Below are 12664 nucleotides of genomic sequence, written 5' to 3'. Positions count from 1 at the left end.
AAGTTTTGACCTAGTTTCCGCAGTTTTACACACACAAACCCTAGTTGTTTTGCTCGCGCACCCACTGTACGCACAGGCAATTAAAGAAGAAAGCACTAGTTACTCAGTTATTTGACCACCTTCAGAGCATCCATTCACGGTGTTCTGATATGGAGGTGTGTCCCTTTGATGTTTCTCGCTAGCTGACTTGATCGTCGGAGTGCAAACGGCCGTGAGGGCGCCCCTTTGTCCACTTCTTTTCAAGTATTCACAGACGGAGCAGAACGAAGGTGCCCTAGCTCGCGAGGACAAGCCACGCACAAAGACGACCCTGATCAACCGGCGGGAACATTTGGCGCCCACCGTGGGGCCGATTTAAAACATCAGTCCCATCACACAGTTCTTCAATTCCAGTTTTCAAGCTACTCTCTTCAAGATTTCTCCAAAGATCCACCGTTCGTCGCGAACTTTGAGCAGTTGTACCCAGGGCTCTGGGTTCAGGTTGTTTGTTATTGAAGTCAAGTTCCCAACGTCCCTTGGAGTCGCGCGACAGCTTGAAGAAGTTCTAGAAACCACAGCTGATGAGATCCACCAGGCAAGGTACGACGCGAGCTGAGAGTGAAGAGATGACCATGCAGCAGCTCATGGGTATGATGCAGGGATTGCAAGAAGCAATGGCAGCGTCAAATGCTGAACAACATAGCATGCAGGAGGATCTCGTGGCGTCTCAGGCGAGAAATGAGGAGCTATATCGCATGAATGAGGAGTTGCGCCGCGGGTGGTGCAACCCCACGGGACAACGCGACGTAGATGAGCCTGAGCCTTTCATCCCACCAAGGGAGTTTTCTACGCCATTCTTGCAGCAGATGCTGGAGACGGTGATCCCCAACACATTCATTGGGCCCAAGGTGACGTTGATAGGGATGGAGGACCCTGAGGCGCATCTCACTGCATTCCACACGCAGATGATGCTGGTTGGCGGCTCTGACGCCGTAAGGTGCAAGCTCTTCATGAGCACCTTGACTAGAATGGCCATGGACTGGTTCATCAGCCTCCCAGAAGGTCATATCACGTCTTTTGCACATCTTTCACAGTTATTTAGAGAGCAGTATCTAGCCAACAGGGCTCCACCACCGGTTTCATATGACCTATTCGACGTGAAGCAGTACCAAGGCGAGACCTTGAAGGAATACATGATCGTGTACGCATTCAAGAAGGGGGTGTGCCCCGGGCCTTTCTGCGAGTCAATCATCTGCAACCGCCCCAAGACTTTTGCTGAGATAAGGCGTCGCGTGGTGGAACACATCGCCTCTGAGGGTGAAGTGGATGAGAAACGCACAAGTGTTGCGCCCGCACGCCCAAGAGCACAGATGCGTGCACAACCCGCCAGGGTCCACGAGGCCGCGACAGGGAGGAAGAACCAAGATAGGAAGCGCCCCTACGAGGCAAGGAGGCCCCAGCCCAGGGGTCGAGCAGAAGGAAACAAGCCAGCGAGGGAAGGAAATAGACCCCTGAGGCACAATTTTGTGGTGGAGCTAAAAGACCTCATCGTTGTGCCCAACATATCTGACAAGGTGTTGGGACCCCACAAAGAGTCGTGGTGCGAGTTTCACGAGGCGTTCGGGCACCATATCAACAACTGCTTAGCGTTGGGCTATCAGTTGGACGAGATTGTGAAGAATGGTTTTCTAAAGGATTATCTTGCTGGGTCTGCTGCGACCACAGCCCTCGCGGTACCAGAGGAGGGTCAGGCGCATGAAATGCCGATCCATGGAGAGGTGCACACCATTTCTGGTGGCTTCTCCGGAGGAGGGCCCACTGCCTCTCAGCGTAAGAGGTATGTGAGGTCAGTGAATTCAGTTGCCGAAGAATTTTCGGATGACTTGTGGGAGTCAGACCTCGTGTTCACTAGAGCTGACCTACGTGACGTCGTCCCACATGATAATGACCCAGTTGTCATTTCGGTCGTCACCGCCGGAAGAAAGGTGCATAGGGTTCTCGTCGACCAGGGCAGTTCCGCAGATGTCATGTTTTGGTCGACCTTCAACAAACTACAGTTGTCCCCTGACTTGTTGAGGCCCTACACCGGATGCCTGTATCGGTAAACAGCGTCACGTACCGAGAGTATTCGGTACTTAGTAGTAAACGCCAATTCAGCCTACAACATCTTGTTGGGCAGACCAGCGCTGAATAGGCTAAGAGCAGTGGCCTCCACGCGCCACATGAAGGTGAAGTTGGCAGATCTTAGTGGCAAGGTAATTGTGATCAAATCTGATCAAGAGGAGGCCCGAAAATGCTATGAAAATAGCTTGAAGACAAAGAGGGGCGTGTTCATGGTACTTGAACAATCGCCCGTTTCGGATACGCCAAAGGAGGTAGAGCCCTTGGAAAAGACGATGCCCGCGAAGTCAACGCCTGTTGAGGCCTCAAACGCGAAGGCGACGCCAATAGAAGAGGATCACAGAAATGAGTCTCGTGCAGAGAGCGAGCGGGATAGGCGACCCCAACCAGTAGACAATGTGGTGGAAAGGCAGATAGGGGGTAAGGTGTTCAAATTGGGACGCTTGTTTAGCCAGGAAGAACAAGATGAAGTGGCAGCAATGATCTCACGCCACTTAGATGCATTCGTGTGGATTGCTGCGGACATGCCAGGCATCGACCCAGATTTTTTTGTGCCACCATCTTACCATGGACACCAAGGTTCGCCCTGTGCAACAGAGAAGGAGGAAGTTCAACGAAGAGCGATGCCTCGTCGTGAAGGAAGAGATGCAGAAGTTGTTAAGCGTCGGGCACATCAGGGAGATACAATACCCTGAGTGGCTGGCCAACGTAGTTCTAGTGAGAAGGCGAATGGGAAGTGGAGGATGTGCATCGACTTCACAGATTTGAACAAGGCGTGCCCCAAAGATTCGTATCCGCTGCCCAACATCGACGCGTTGGTGGACAACGCCTCGGGCTGCAAAATGCTGAGTTTCATGGACGCATTCTCAGGTTACAATCAGATCAAGATGCACCCAAGAGATGAGTGTAAAACGACGTTCATGACGGAGACGTCCAGTTACTGTTATAAGGTGATGCCATTTGGGTTGAAGAATGCAGGCACCACCTACTGTACCGTTCCGGGGTGTTGACCAAAAGTCAAAGTCAAAGTCAACACATGGTGGGACCACTCGAGGGCCACAAAGAAGGGAAAGAAAGTCAACAGGTTGACCGCTTGGGGCATCGCCAGGTTAGGGCGTTGCCTCGCAAAGGCGTCGCCTAAGAAAGGCGTCGCCTCGCAAAGGCGTCGCCCAAGAAAGGCGTCGCTAGGCTAAGGCATCGTCAGGTTAAGGCGTCACCAAGTTAAGAAATAATCAAGTTAAGACGTCGACGGTGTTACCCCCTGATACCCATGGGTAGGAAAGACCATGGAGGGGGCAACACCGTGAGGAAGTCTCGGGCCCCGATGGCTCAGAACAACAATGAAGAGAAGAGAAAGGTGGCTTCAATGCCATAAGTTCTAGTATCAGTAGGGGGTAACCTGACTCGTGAAATACCCACGCCACCGCTAGGAGACCCTGGGACAGATACGACCCATGAGGGGGCCACGCCCAGGGGAGAACCATGTGCATGGTACGAGAGAAAGGTAGATACACTCCCAAGGTGAGTGACTAGAAGTTGGGGTGCATGAGTTGGCACCCAGAAAGTCACCCCCTTGTTCCAAATACACTTCGAGAAAGGAGGGTTTGCACGATGGGTTAACCCTTAGTTGGGTTAGAGCGCTGTAGGGCCCTCCACGAAGAGCCGCGGTCAAGTCAGAAGAACACGTGGCAATAAGCACTGAAAACATCAAGGCTTTCCTAAAAGTTCGCTAAGGTACGCGTTAATTTAGTTAAGATTCAAACGTTCCAAGAATATTTTTATACGCTTTCAATGCGCTTTAACGCGCTTTAAATGCAGAAGGTGTCTAAAAAGGGGCCTTGGGACATTTGAAAAGGGGATCCGAGTTTTGACCTAATTCTCGCAGCATTACACAGAGCACAAACCCTAGTTGTTCTCGCTGCGCACCCATTGTGTGCACAAGACGATTAGGGCAACACAGTTTCAGTCATTCAGTATAGTTTTCGACCACCCTCAGAGCATTCAGTCACAGTGTTCTACCCGGGGGTGCGTCACCTTTGATGTTTCTCGCTAGCTGACTTGATCGTCAGAGTGCAAACGGCCGCGAGGGCGCCCCTTTGTTCACATCTTTTCAGGTACTCACAGACGGAGCAGAACGAAGGTGCCATAGCTCGTGAGGACAAGCCACGCATAAAGACGACCCAGGTCAACCGGCGGGAACATTTGGCGCCCACCGTGGGGCCCGATATAAAACATTAGTCCCACTACACAAATTTTTCAGTTCCAGTTCTCAAAGCCCAGATAAGTTAAGAAGGTCTCCAGAAAGCCACGAGCATGAGACCTGCACGCGCTAGGACTGAAGAGATGACCATGCAACAACTCATGGGCATGATGCAAGGGCTGCAGGAAGCAATGGCAGCGTCGAAAGCGGAGCAAGAGCGCATGCAGGCGGATCTCACAGCAGCTCAGGCAAGAAACGATGAGCTCCACCGCGCCAATGAGGAGTTACGCCGTGGATGGCGCGACGTAGATGAACCTGAGACTGCCACCCCACCCAGGGAATTCTCAACACCGTTCTCACAGGCAATCTTAGAGACATCAATCCCCAACACATTCACGGGGCCCAAAGTAACTGATCTTGCCGGTTGACTTAGCGCAAGAGCGTTGCCTCGTCACGATCTTCCTCACCAGCTTGACACCACGTGCCCTCCAAGTCCGCTCCACAGATAGCCTCTCTGAGAACCTGAAAAACACACAGTGGCACCTCTGCGGCCGGTGGCGCTCTGACGCTCAAGTCAGTGACAAGAACACCCAAAAACTAAGAGAGAATATGCTCTGTAGGACCGTACTGTAGGCACAGAACCCTAGCAGTATCAGCCGTAATGAAAAATGTACCTCTGCAGATTCTGTTAAGGTTACCTTTATAGCTAGGTTTCTTCTCTCTCCAGGCTGTTATGCTTTTGGACGCGTGGCTCGCATCCAGCCCTGCACGTGTCACCATCTGGTATGGGATAGCAGGTAGCGCCCAGCCCTACACGTGTCGTCATCTGAGCCAGGGCAACTTGAGCGTCATTTCTCCATTGCTCCCAACCCTACACGTGTCATCATCTAGGTTGGAGTAACTGGTAACATCCAACCCTACACGTGTCGTCATCTGGATTGGGGCAACTTGAACGTCATTCTTGTGTAGTAACCAGCCACACAGCTAAGTCCTCCACTCAAGGAGCAAGCTAGCGCACAATGCGCTGTGAAACATCACCTGACAAGGCGAGTATCGGATGCAACAAAGTGCATCATCTCTGTGATATCGCTCGTCGCAAGTGCCACCTTCCTTACTGCTACGCCATGCATGCTCTAGCTGAGGAAACCTTGCCACCAACGAATGTCCCCTCTGGGAATCCTGTCGCTGATGAGCATTTTGTTCCCTTCAACCCACTCAGCCTTCACGCCCCATGCTGGCGCAACAATCATCTTACTGAACTTACACGCTTGAGATTACCCTTCTTGATGTGATTCCACTAGCCATATAGAGAATGATTCTTGACATTCTTAGGAATCACCTTGAGCTGGACATTATAGAGGCACTTTTCTTAGAGTTGGATCATTGTTCTAAGACAAGAACTCACCAAAAACTAGTACCAAATCCCAAACTCATTTGGATGCTCCACATATTGTCAAATTGAATCAACAAAGAGAGGTACAATTAAAGGAACCGAACAGAATTGAATAAGCAAACATTTGAACCGAACAAAAGTGTAATTAAAAGGCAAGAACAGAACATAGGTGCTGGAAAAAATAGAAAAGCCGAACCAAACAACTCAAGAACACAAGACAACATGAACAATTGAAAGAGAAGGAAGGAAGGAGAAGAGAGTGCTCATGAAGATGGAAGGATGTTGGATGATCTCGCCACTAGAAGTGTGGAATGCTCCTAGATAAGAGTGATGCCGCCACTTGAGGACTCCATTGATCCATCAAGATAAGACTAGAGAAGAAGGCTCCAAAAGCTCTCCAAAGTTCACTCAAAATTTGAGTAGAGTTTTCTTAGATTAATTCCAATCTCCAATTTACAAAGAGAGCACCTCTATTTATAGCCTAAGGTGCTGAAATGTAAGCTACACAAATTCAAAAAACTCCCTCCCAAAAAGCTTCTAGAATTTGCGCCTAAAACAAAGCATGAGGAAGGTGTGATCCTTTCTCTCACTTTGGCACCTCCTTATTTACTCCTACACCTATCTACTAACACCCCCCCCCCCTAAGACTCTTAACTAAAGACTAAAAGATGCTTTAACAATAGAGGTTTCTAATGTTTCCCTCTAAGAACCTTTCTAAACAATATTTATTTAAAACTTGGCCTTGCCCTTCATGGGATGGTCTTTGGGCTTTTGTGGGCTTTGGCCTTCTTGGGCTTGGGCTTGGGCTTGGGCTTTATCTTTTGCAAAGATTAACAAGAAAAACTTTAAATGTTAAGGCGAATGATCTTGTTCTTCATTATAAAAAGCCACCTTTAGTTGATTCTCATCATACTCCCCGAGTTGGAGAGAATTCGCCCACGAATTCTGAATCCCTGCATATAACAAAATCAGTTTACTTTTACAATCAAAAGTGTAAGAAAAAGGAATACATGACTTAGCAGATGGAACCAAAGGGATTGCAGAAAAGGAGGTCCTACAAATCGACCAACTTGGAAAAATGTGTTTGGGAATGATGATATTTTTGGGAAAAAGACCTCTTAAATGGTGAAACCCATTAGGAGGTATGAAAAAATCATCCCTAACATATTTTAACCAAGGTGGTGTTGAAATAGGAACCTTGGGTAATGAAAAAGATAAAGAAGAAGAAGACCTTGGACGGTCCATTTGAGGCATAGCACGAGTCAACATGATGAATTTAGAGGAGAAAATGGTGTGACTCGGTGTAGTACTTACTTCTTTTTCTTTCTCATTTTCTCTTTTAGTTTTCATTTTTATTTGGTCCTCATGAACCTCTTTGGGAGAGAGGGGTTTTAATATAACCTTGCGCCCTAGGAAGGAAAAAGACATTGTATTGAATAGGCCATCATGTAAAACATGTCTATCATATTGCCAAGGCCTTCCTAAAAGAAGATGAGATGCTTCCATGGGCACAACATCACATAAAACCTCATCTTTATACTTTCCTATTGCAAAGTTAATGAGGACTTGCTTATTCACCATGATTTCACCTACTTCACTAAGCCATTGTAATTTGTAGGGCTTGGTATGAGAGATAGTGGGTAAGGTTAACTTCTCCACAACTCTTGTACTAGCCACATTAGTGCAACTTCCCCATCAATAATCAAGGAACATAACTTGTTGTTGATAAGACATCGGGTGTGAAAAATATTTTCTCTTTGAGTATCATTCAAAGATTTTGGAATTGTGCCCAACATACGTCTTACCATCAATAAGTCACCTTCACAAGGACTTTCACTCTCATTTTCACTTGATGGTCTAGAAGGTGAAGAATGCCTAGGTGAATTGGAATCATGCTCACTAACTACAATGCCTTCATGCATGTACATACTTCGTTTAGAAGGGCAATTAGCAGCAATGTGACCATATCCCAAACATTTAAAACACTTTTGACTAGACGATTTAATTGGGGATTTAGGCCTAGAAGTAGATGGCGTAGGATCCTTGGGTTTGAAAGAAGAATCTTTGGAAGGATGTTTAGAAAAAGAATTTTTGTTTCTCCAAGACTTGGAGTAGTATCCATCATTGGAAGCATTTTTGAAAGAGTTTTTCTTAGCAAGTTGGGCTTCCACCTTCATTGCAAGATGAACTAAAGAGCCCAATGATGAATACTCTTGTAACTCAACAATGTCTTGAATATCCTTCCTAAGACCACTCACAAACCTAGCAATCATAGCTTCCTCACTTTCCTCTAATTCAATTTTAAGCACAAGCGTTTCTAGCTCTTTATAATATTCATCCACATTTAGCGTGCCTTGTTGAAACCGTTGGAGTCTCAACATGAGTTCTTTCCTAAAATGTGGGGGCACAAATCTAGCGCGCATTTGATCCTTTAAAGAGTTCCAAGAGTCCACGGGAGGACCCTTGTGATAGATAATGTCCTTTACAATTCCATGCCACCATTTCATGGCATAATCACTAAACTCTATGGTGGCTAGCTTAAGCTTATGCTCATCTTGGATCTCATGGATCTCAAATATTTGTTCACACTTAGCCTCCCAATCTAAATATACATTAGGATCACTTGAGCCATTGAAACAGGGAAGCTTGACCGAAGGTAGCCTAGCCTTTGCATCTTGGTAGTAGCCATTGCCATAGTGAGGTCTCTCCCCTTGGTTGTGATGTCTATGTCCAAGGAATTGGGGTGGAGTTCTCCTTCTCCTATGGTCCTCTTCACGGCCTATGTCATTGGAAGAACCTCTTGTTGAAGGTCTATGTGAATGATGCCCATCATGGATAGAAGGAGATGGTCTAGCTTGTTGGACCTCCATCTTTTGCATTTTCTCTTCCAAGCATCTAATAGTTCTTTGTGCTTCATGTAATTCACCAAGGATTGAAGCTTTGGAAGGAGAATTCTGCTTATATGATGCATCACTTGAAAATCCAGCCATTTGTAATTAAAAACAGCAAACACACAAAAACAGCAAACAAGTTAAGAAACAAAATTAGCAAACACAGTGAGTGTTTTAAGCAAAATGCCGAAGTGAATTGAGGCAGAAAAAGAGATCACTCTCAAAGAAATAATGTTCTTGCACCAATCTGATCTTGAGGCCTTGGAATCCTCAAATGAAAGATGTCAAAGCAAGCACACCAATCTCAAGAGCAACCACCACAAAACCAAAGAATCAATAAAGACAAACAAGAAAAGGTATAAGCAAAGAAAGGTATTTGCACAAGGAATACTATATGTAAGACAAACTCAAAGAGTAAGGAATGAAAGACAATCAAGAAAATAAAGAACTCAATCAGAAAGTAGGCACACAAAAGAATACTTAAGGAAAAGCACTAGAGTAGATGAAGAAAACAAAAATTTAGCTACTGGAATTTTTTTTTTTTTTTAATGCAAACTGTGCTTGATATTCACTGATTTAACTGGAATGATGTAGAGCGAAATGGATTATGAAATTTAAACCACAGAAACTTCAAGATGTTAACTCAATAATGGAACTGGAATCAATTAAATACAGTAAGCCAATTAATTGAGATAAATTTTTTAAAATCGCTGCCAGATTACCGTATTCTTTTCGGCAGAATTGTACACTTTTTTTATTTTATTTATCATTTTTTGTGTACTTTGAATTTTTGAATGTTTTTTTTCTACGCTTTTCTAACACTTTGAATATCACAAATCCAGAATTTCAGAATTTTCCAGTGAGTAAATCAATTTCAATAAGAAAAACAGTAAGCACTTTTTTTCAGAAACAGAGGAATCCTAATAGGAACAAAAAACAGAATTATGAACTAGCAAAGACATTATGGAAAATGATGTATTGGAACTTGTATAGGTCTAGAATACAAGTATGAACTCAATTCTAAAAAGAAAATGCACAAAGGATCAATATCAATTCAGAAAAAATATATGACACCAAAGCAAGAAAGAAACAAAGCAATATAAGTACCACTAGAAGTAATGACAATTATGGAATAACATGACTAAGACAAAACTTGACATGATTACAAAATTAAAAGACACATCACAAATTTTAACAACAAGTGAAAGGAAGCTTAAGGTAAACTCTAGGAAGGATAATGCCATTCCAAAAGAGCAACCATACTCATAAGAAGAATGAGTGCCATAAACCTTTTCACAAGCACTTGGTGTAAAAGAAAAACAGAAAGAATACTCAAGTAAAAATCTAAAACATAAACTTAAATTGCAAGAAATTAAAGACCTCTTGAAATTAAAGTGCACACAACTCAACAATTAAACAAGAAAAACCTAAGACTCGTGATACCACATGATGTGATTCCACTAGCCATATAGAGAATGATTCTTGACATTCTTAGGAATCACCTTGAGCTGGACATTATAGAGGCACTTTTCTTAGAGTTGGATCATTGTTCTAAGACAAGAACTCACCAAAAACTAGTACCAAATCCCAAACTCATTTGAATGCTCCACATATTGTCAAATTGAATCAACAAAGAGAGGTACAATTAAAGGAACCGAACAGAATTGAATAAGCAAACATTTGAACCGAACAAAAGTGTAATTAAAAGGCAAGAACAGAACATAGGTGCTGGAAAAAATAGAAAAGCCGAACCAAACAACTCAAGAACACAAGACAACATGAACAATTGAAAGAGAAGGAAGGAAGGAGAAGAGAGTGCTCATGAAGATGGAAGGATGTTGGATGATCTCGCCACTAGAAGTGTGGAATGCTCCTATATAAGAGTGATGCCGCCACTTGAGGACTCCATTGATCCATCAAGATAAGACTAGAGAAGAAGGCTCCAAAAGCTCTCCAAAGTTCACTCAAAATTTGAGTAGAGTTTTCTTAGAATAATTCCAATCTCCAATTTACAAAGAGAGCACCTCTATTTATAGCCTAAGGTGCTGAAATATAAGCTACACAAATTCAAAAAACTCCCTTCCAAAAAGCTTCTAGAATTTGCGCCTAAAACAAAGCATGAGGAAGGTGTGATCCTTTCTCTCACTTTGGCACCTCCTTATTTACTCCTACACCTATCTAATAACACACCCCCCCTAAGACTCTTAACTAAAGACTAAAAGATGCTTTAACAATAGAGGTTTCTAATGTTTCCCTCTAAGCACCTTTCTAAACAATATTTATTTAAAACTTGGCCTTGCCCTTCATGAGATGGTCTTTGGGCTTTTGTGGGCTTTGGCCTTCTTGGGCTTGGGCTTTATCTTTTGCAAAGATTAACAAGAAAAACTTTAAATGTGAAGGCGAATGATCTTGTTCTTCATTATAAAAAGCCACCTTTAGTTGATTCTCATCACTTCTGAGCCTCTAACAGTTTTAACTCAGTTTACTGGGAGATCCGGCGATGTGCTCCTCGTGGCGACGTGTAAACCACCCGAGCTCCTAGCATTCCTCGGCGATCTCTCACCACCTGATCTCCTAGCACTCTCATACGGCGACTGCGTCGTAACTCTGGTGACCGCCGGTCACGCACACTAGAGATCGGAGAACGTTGATTTAGTGTAACCGGCGACTATGCTCACTTCTGAACCATTCATCTTTCCTAGCCTACGTGTTCCACTGAGCACGCCCCACCCGGGCACACGCAAGACACGTCATCGCACCCGATGACCTGGTCGGTACACAAGCCCCCCAGTCTCGAGTTGTGACTTGTTCAGCGAGGAGACTAAAGAGGTTTAAAACTGGCGGCTTACGTGGCTTTGCGCGTTGGCGCTAAGACTGTTCACTGACTCGACATTTCACCAACTCCTCCGATCAGTCGACACGTGGACCCATCGATGGCCATTGTTCACTGCCGTTTGCGCTTCCCACAACGTTCGAAACCCTTAAACCCTTCGCGCTATTAACTGTTTCATTATCGTTCTTCGTCTTCAAGCATTCTGAACATTCTCTCTGCGAACTACAAAACCTACGTCTCCCTCAATCTTCAACTTCCTTCAACACTCATCCGATCGTCAAAAGGTAACTCTTTTACGCCTTCTACTGATATTTACTGCATTTTAATCGGTTTGCATCATCCATTAACTGCCTGGAGCATACGTTGTGGGTTGTTTCTCTTTTTTCTCGTAACTTAGAGCTTCGTTCTTGATAGCGTCTTTCCCAGCGAACTCTCATTCGTTCGTTCTGTCTTCTTCGTCTTCGATCGAGTCATTCTTTTGCTATCCTCATTTCCTCCCTTTTCTTTCCTTTGCAGTTCCTGCGATGGCTCAGACAAAGTCCACCGCTAACACTCCTTCCTCATCGCGAAACCCTCCTCCCAATACTCGTAGGGTTACCACTGGGACAAACCCTCCACTAACACGCAACCCCCCACGAGCCTCTGGTGCTCCTTCCTCACAGGCTGAGAGGCCTGCCTCATCCCATGCCAATCTTAACCAAGCAACCCCTCCGCAGGCCCGGGGAGCCTCCCTTCCTTCACCAGACTACAAAAAGCTCTACCCTTGGGCCTCCCCGATTCTACTGAGGGAAACTTCATCGATAAATACTGAGGTGGGGGTACATCGACTGAGAAAAGGGGATCAATCTGATCTCTCATTTCACAAGGAGCACGACAGCAAAATGACAGTGCTGCCTTGCCCTCCTGGAGAGCCGATTTGCGTGGACGATAAGGGGGGCAGCGGTGAGTTGTTCTGCTTCATCTACGCCACGCTGTTCAAGAAAGTGAAACTTAGGTTTCCTTTCACTCGCTTCGAGAGGGAGTTGTTGACCGAACTCAACATCGCCCCTGCCCAACTCCATCCCAACAACTGGGCATTCGTGAGGGCATTCCAGATTATTTGCGCGCACTTGGGGCTACCAGCTTCGGTGGATGTCTTCCTCTTTTTGTTCGAGGCAAAGAATCCTGGAGATCGCCCCTGGGTCAGCCTGAACGGGATTGCTGGGAGGTCAATCCTCTCCATCTTCCAGCAATCCTACAAAGACTGG

General features: G+C 45.3%; 1 protein-coding gene across 1 annotated transcript; it reads left to right on the top strand.

Annotated features, from left to right (window-relative positions):
- Positions 1–611: 611 nt before the first annotated feature.
- On the top strand, positions 612–2084 carry LOC137839413 (uncharacterized). The gene has a single exon (XM_068648530.1). The coding sequence runs from the start codon at positions 612–614 to the stop codon at positions 2082–2084; it is 1473 nt and encodes a 490-aa protein (XP_068504631.1).
- The last annotated feature ends 10580 nt before the right edge of the window (positions 2085–12664 follow it).

The sequence above is a fragment of the Phaseolus vulgaris genome, chromosome 3, assembly GCF_000499845.2.
Source record: "Phaseolus vulgaris cultivar G19833 chromosome 3, P. vulgaris v2.0, whole genome shotgun sequence".
NCBI lineage: Eukaryota > Viridiplantae > Streptophyta > Magnoliopsida > Fabales > Fabaceae > Phaseolus > Phaseolus vulgaris.
This window is presented reverse-complemented; position numbering and strand designations above follow the sequence as displayed.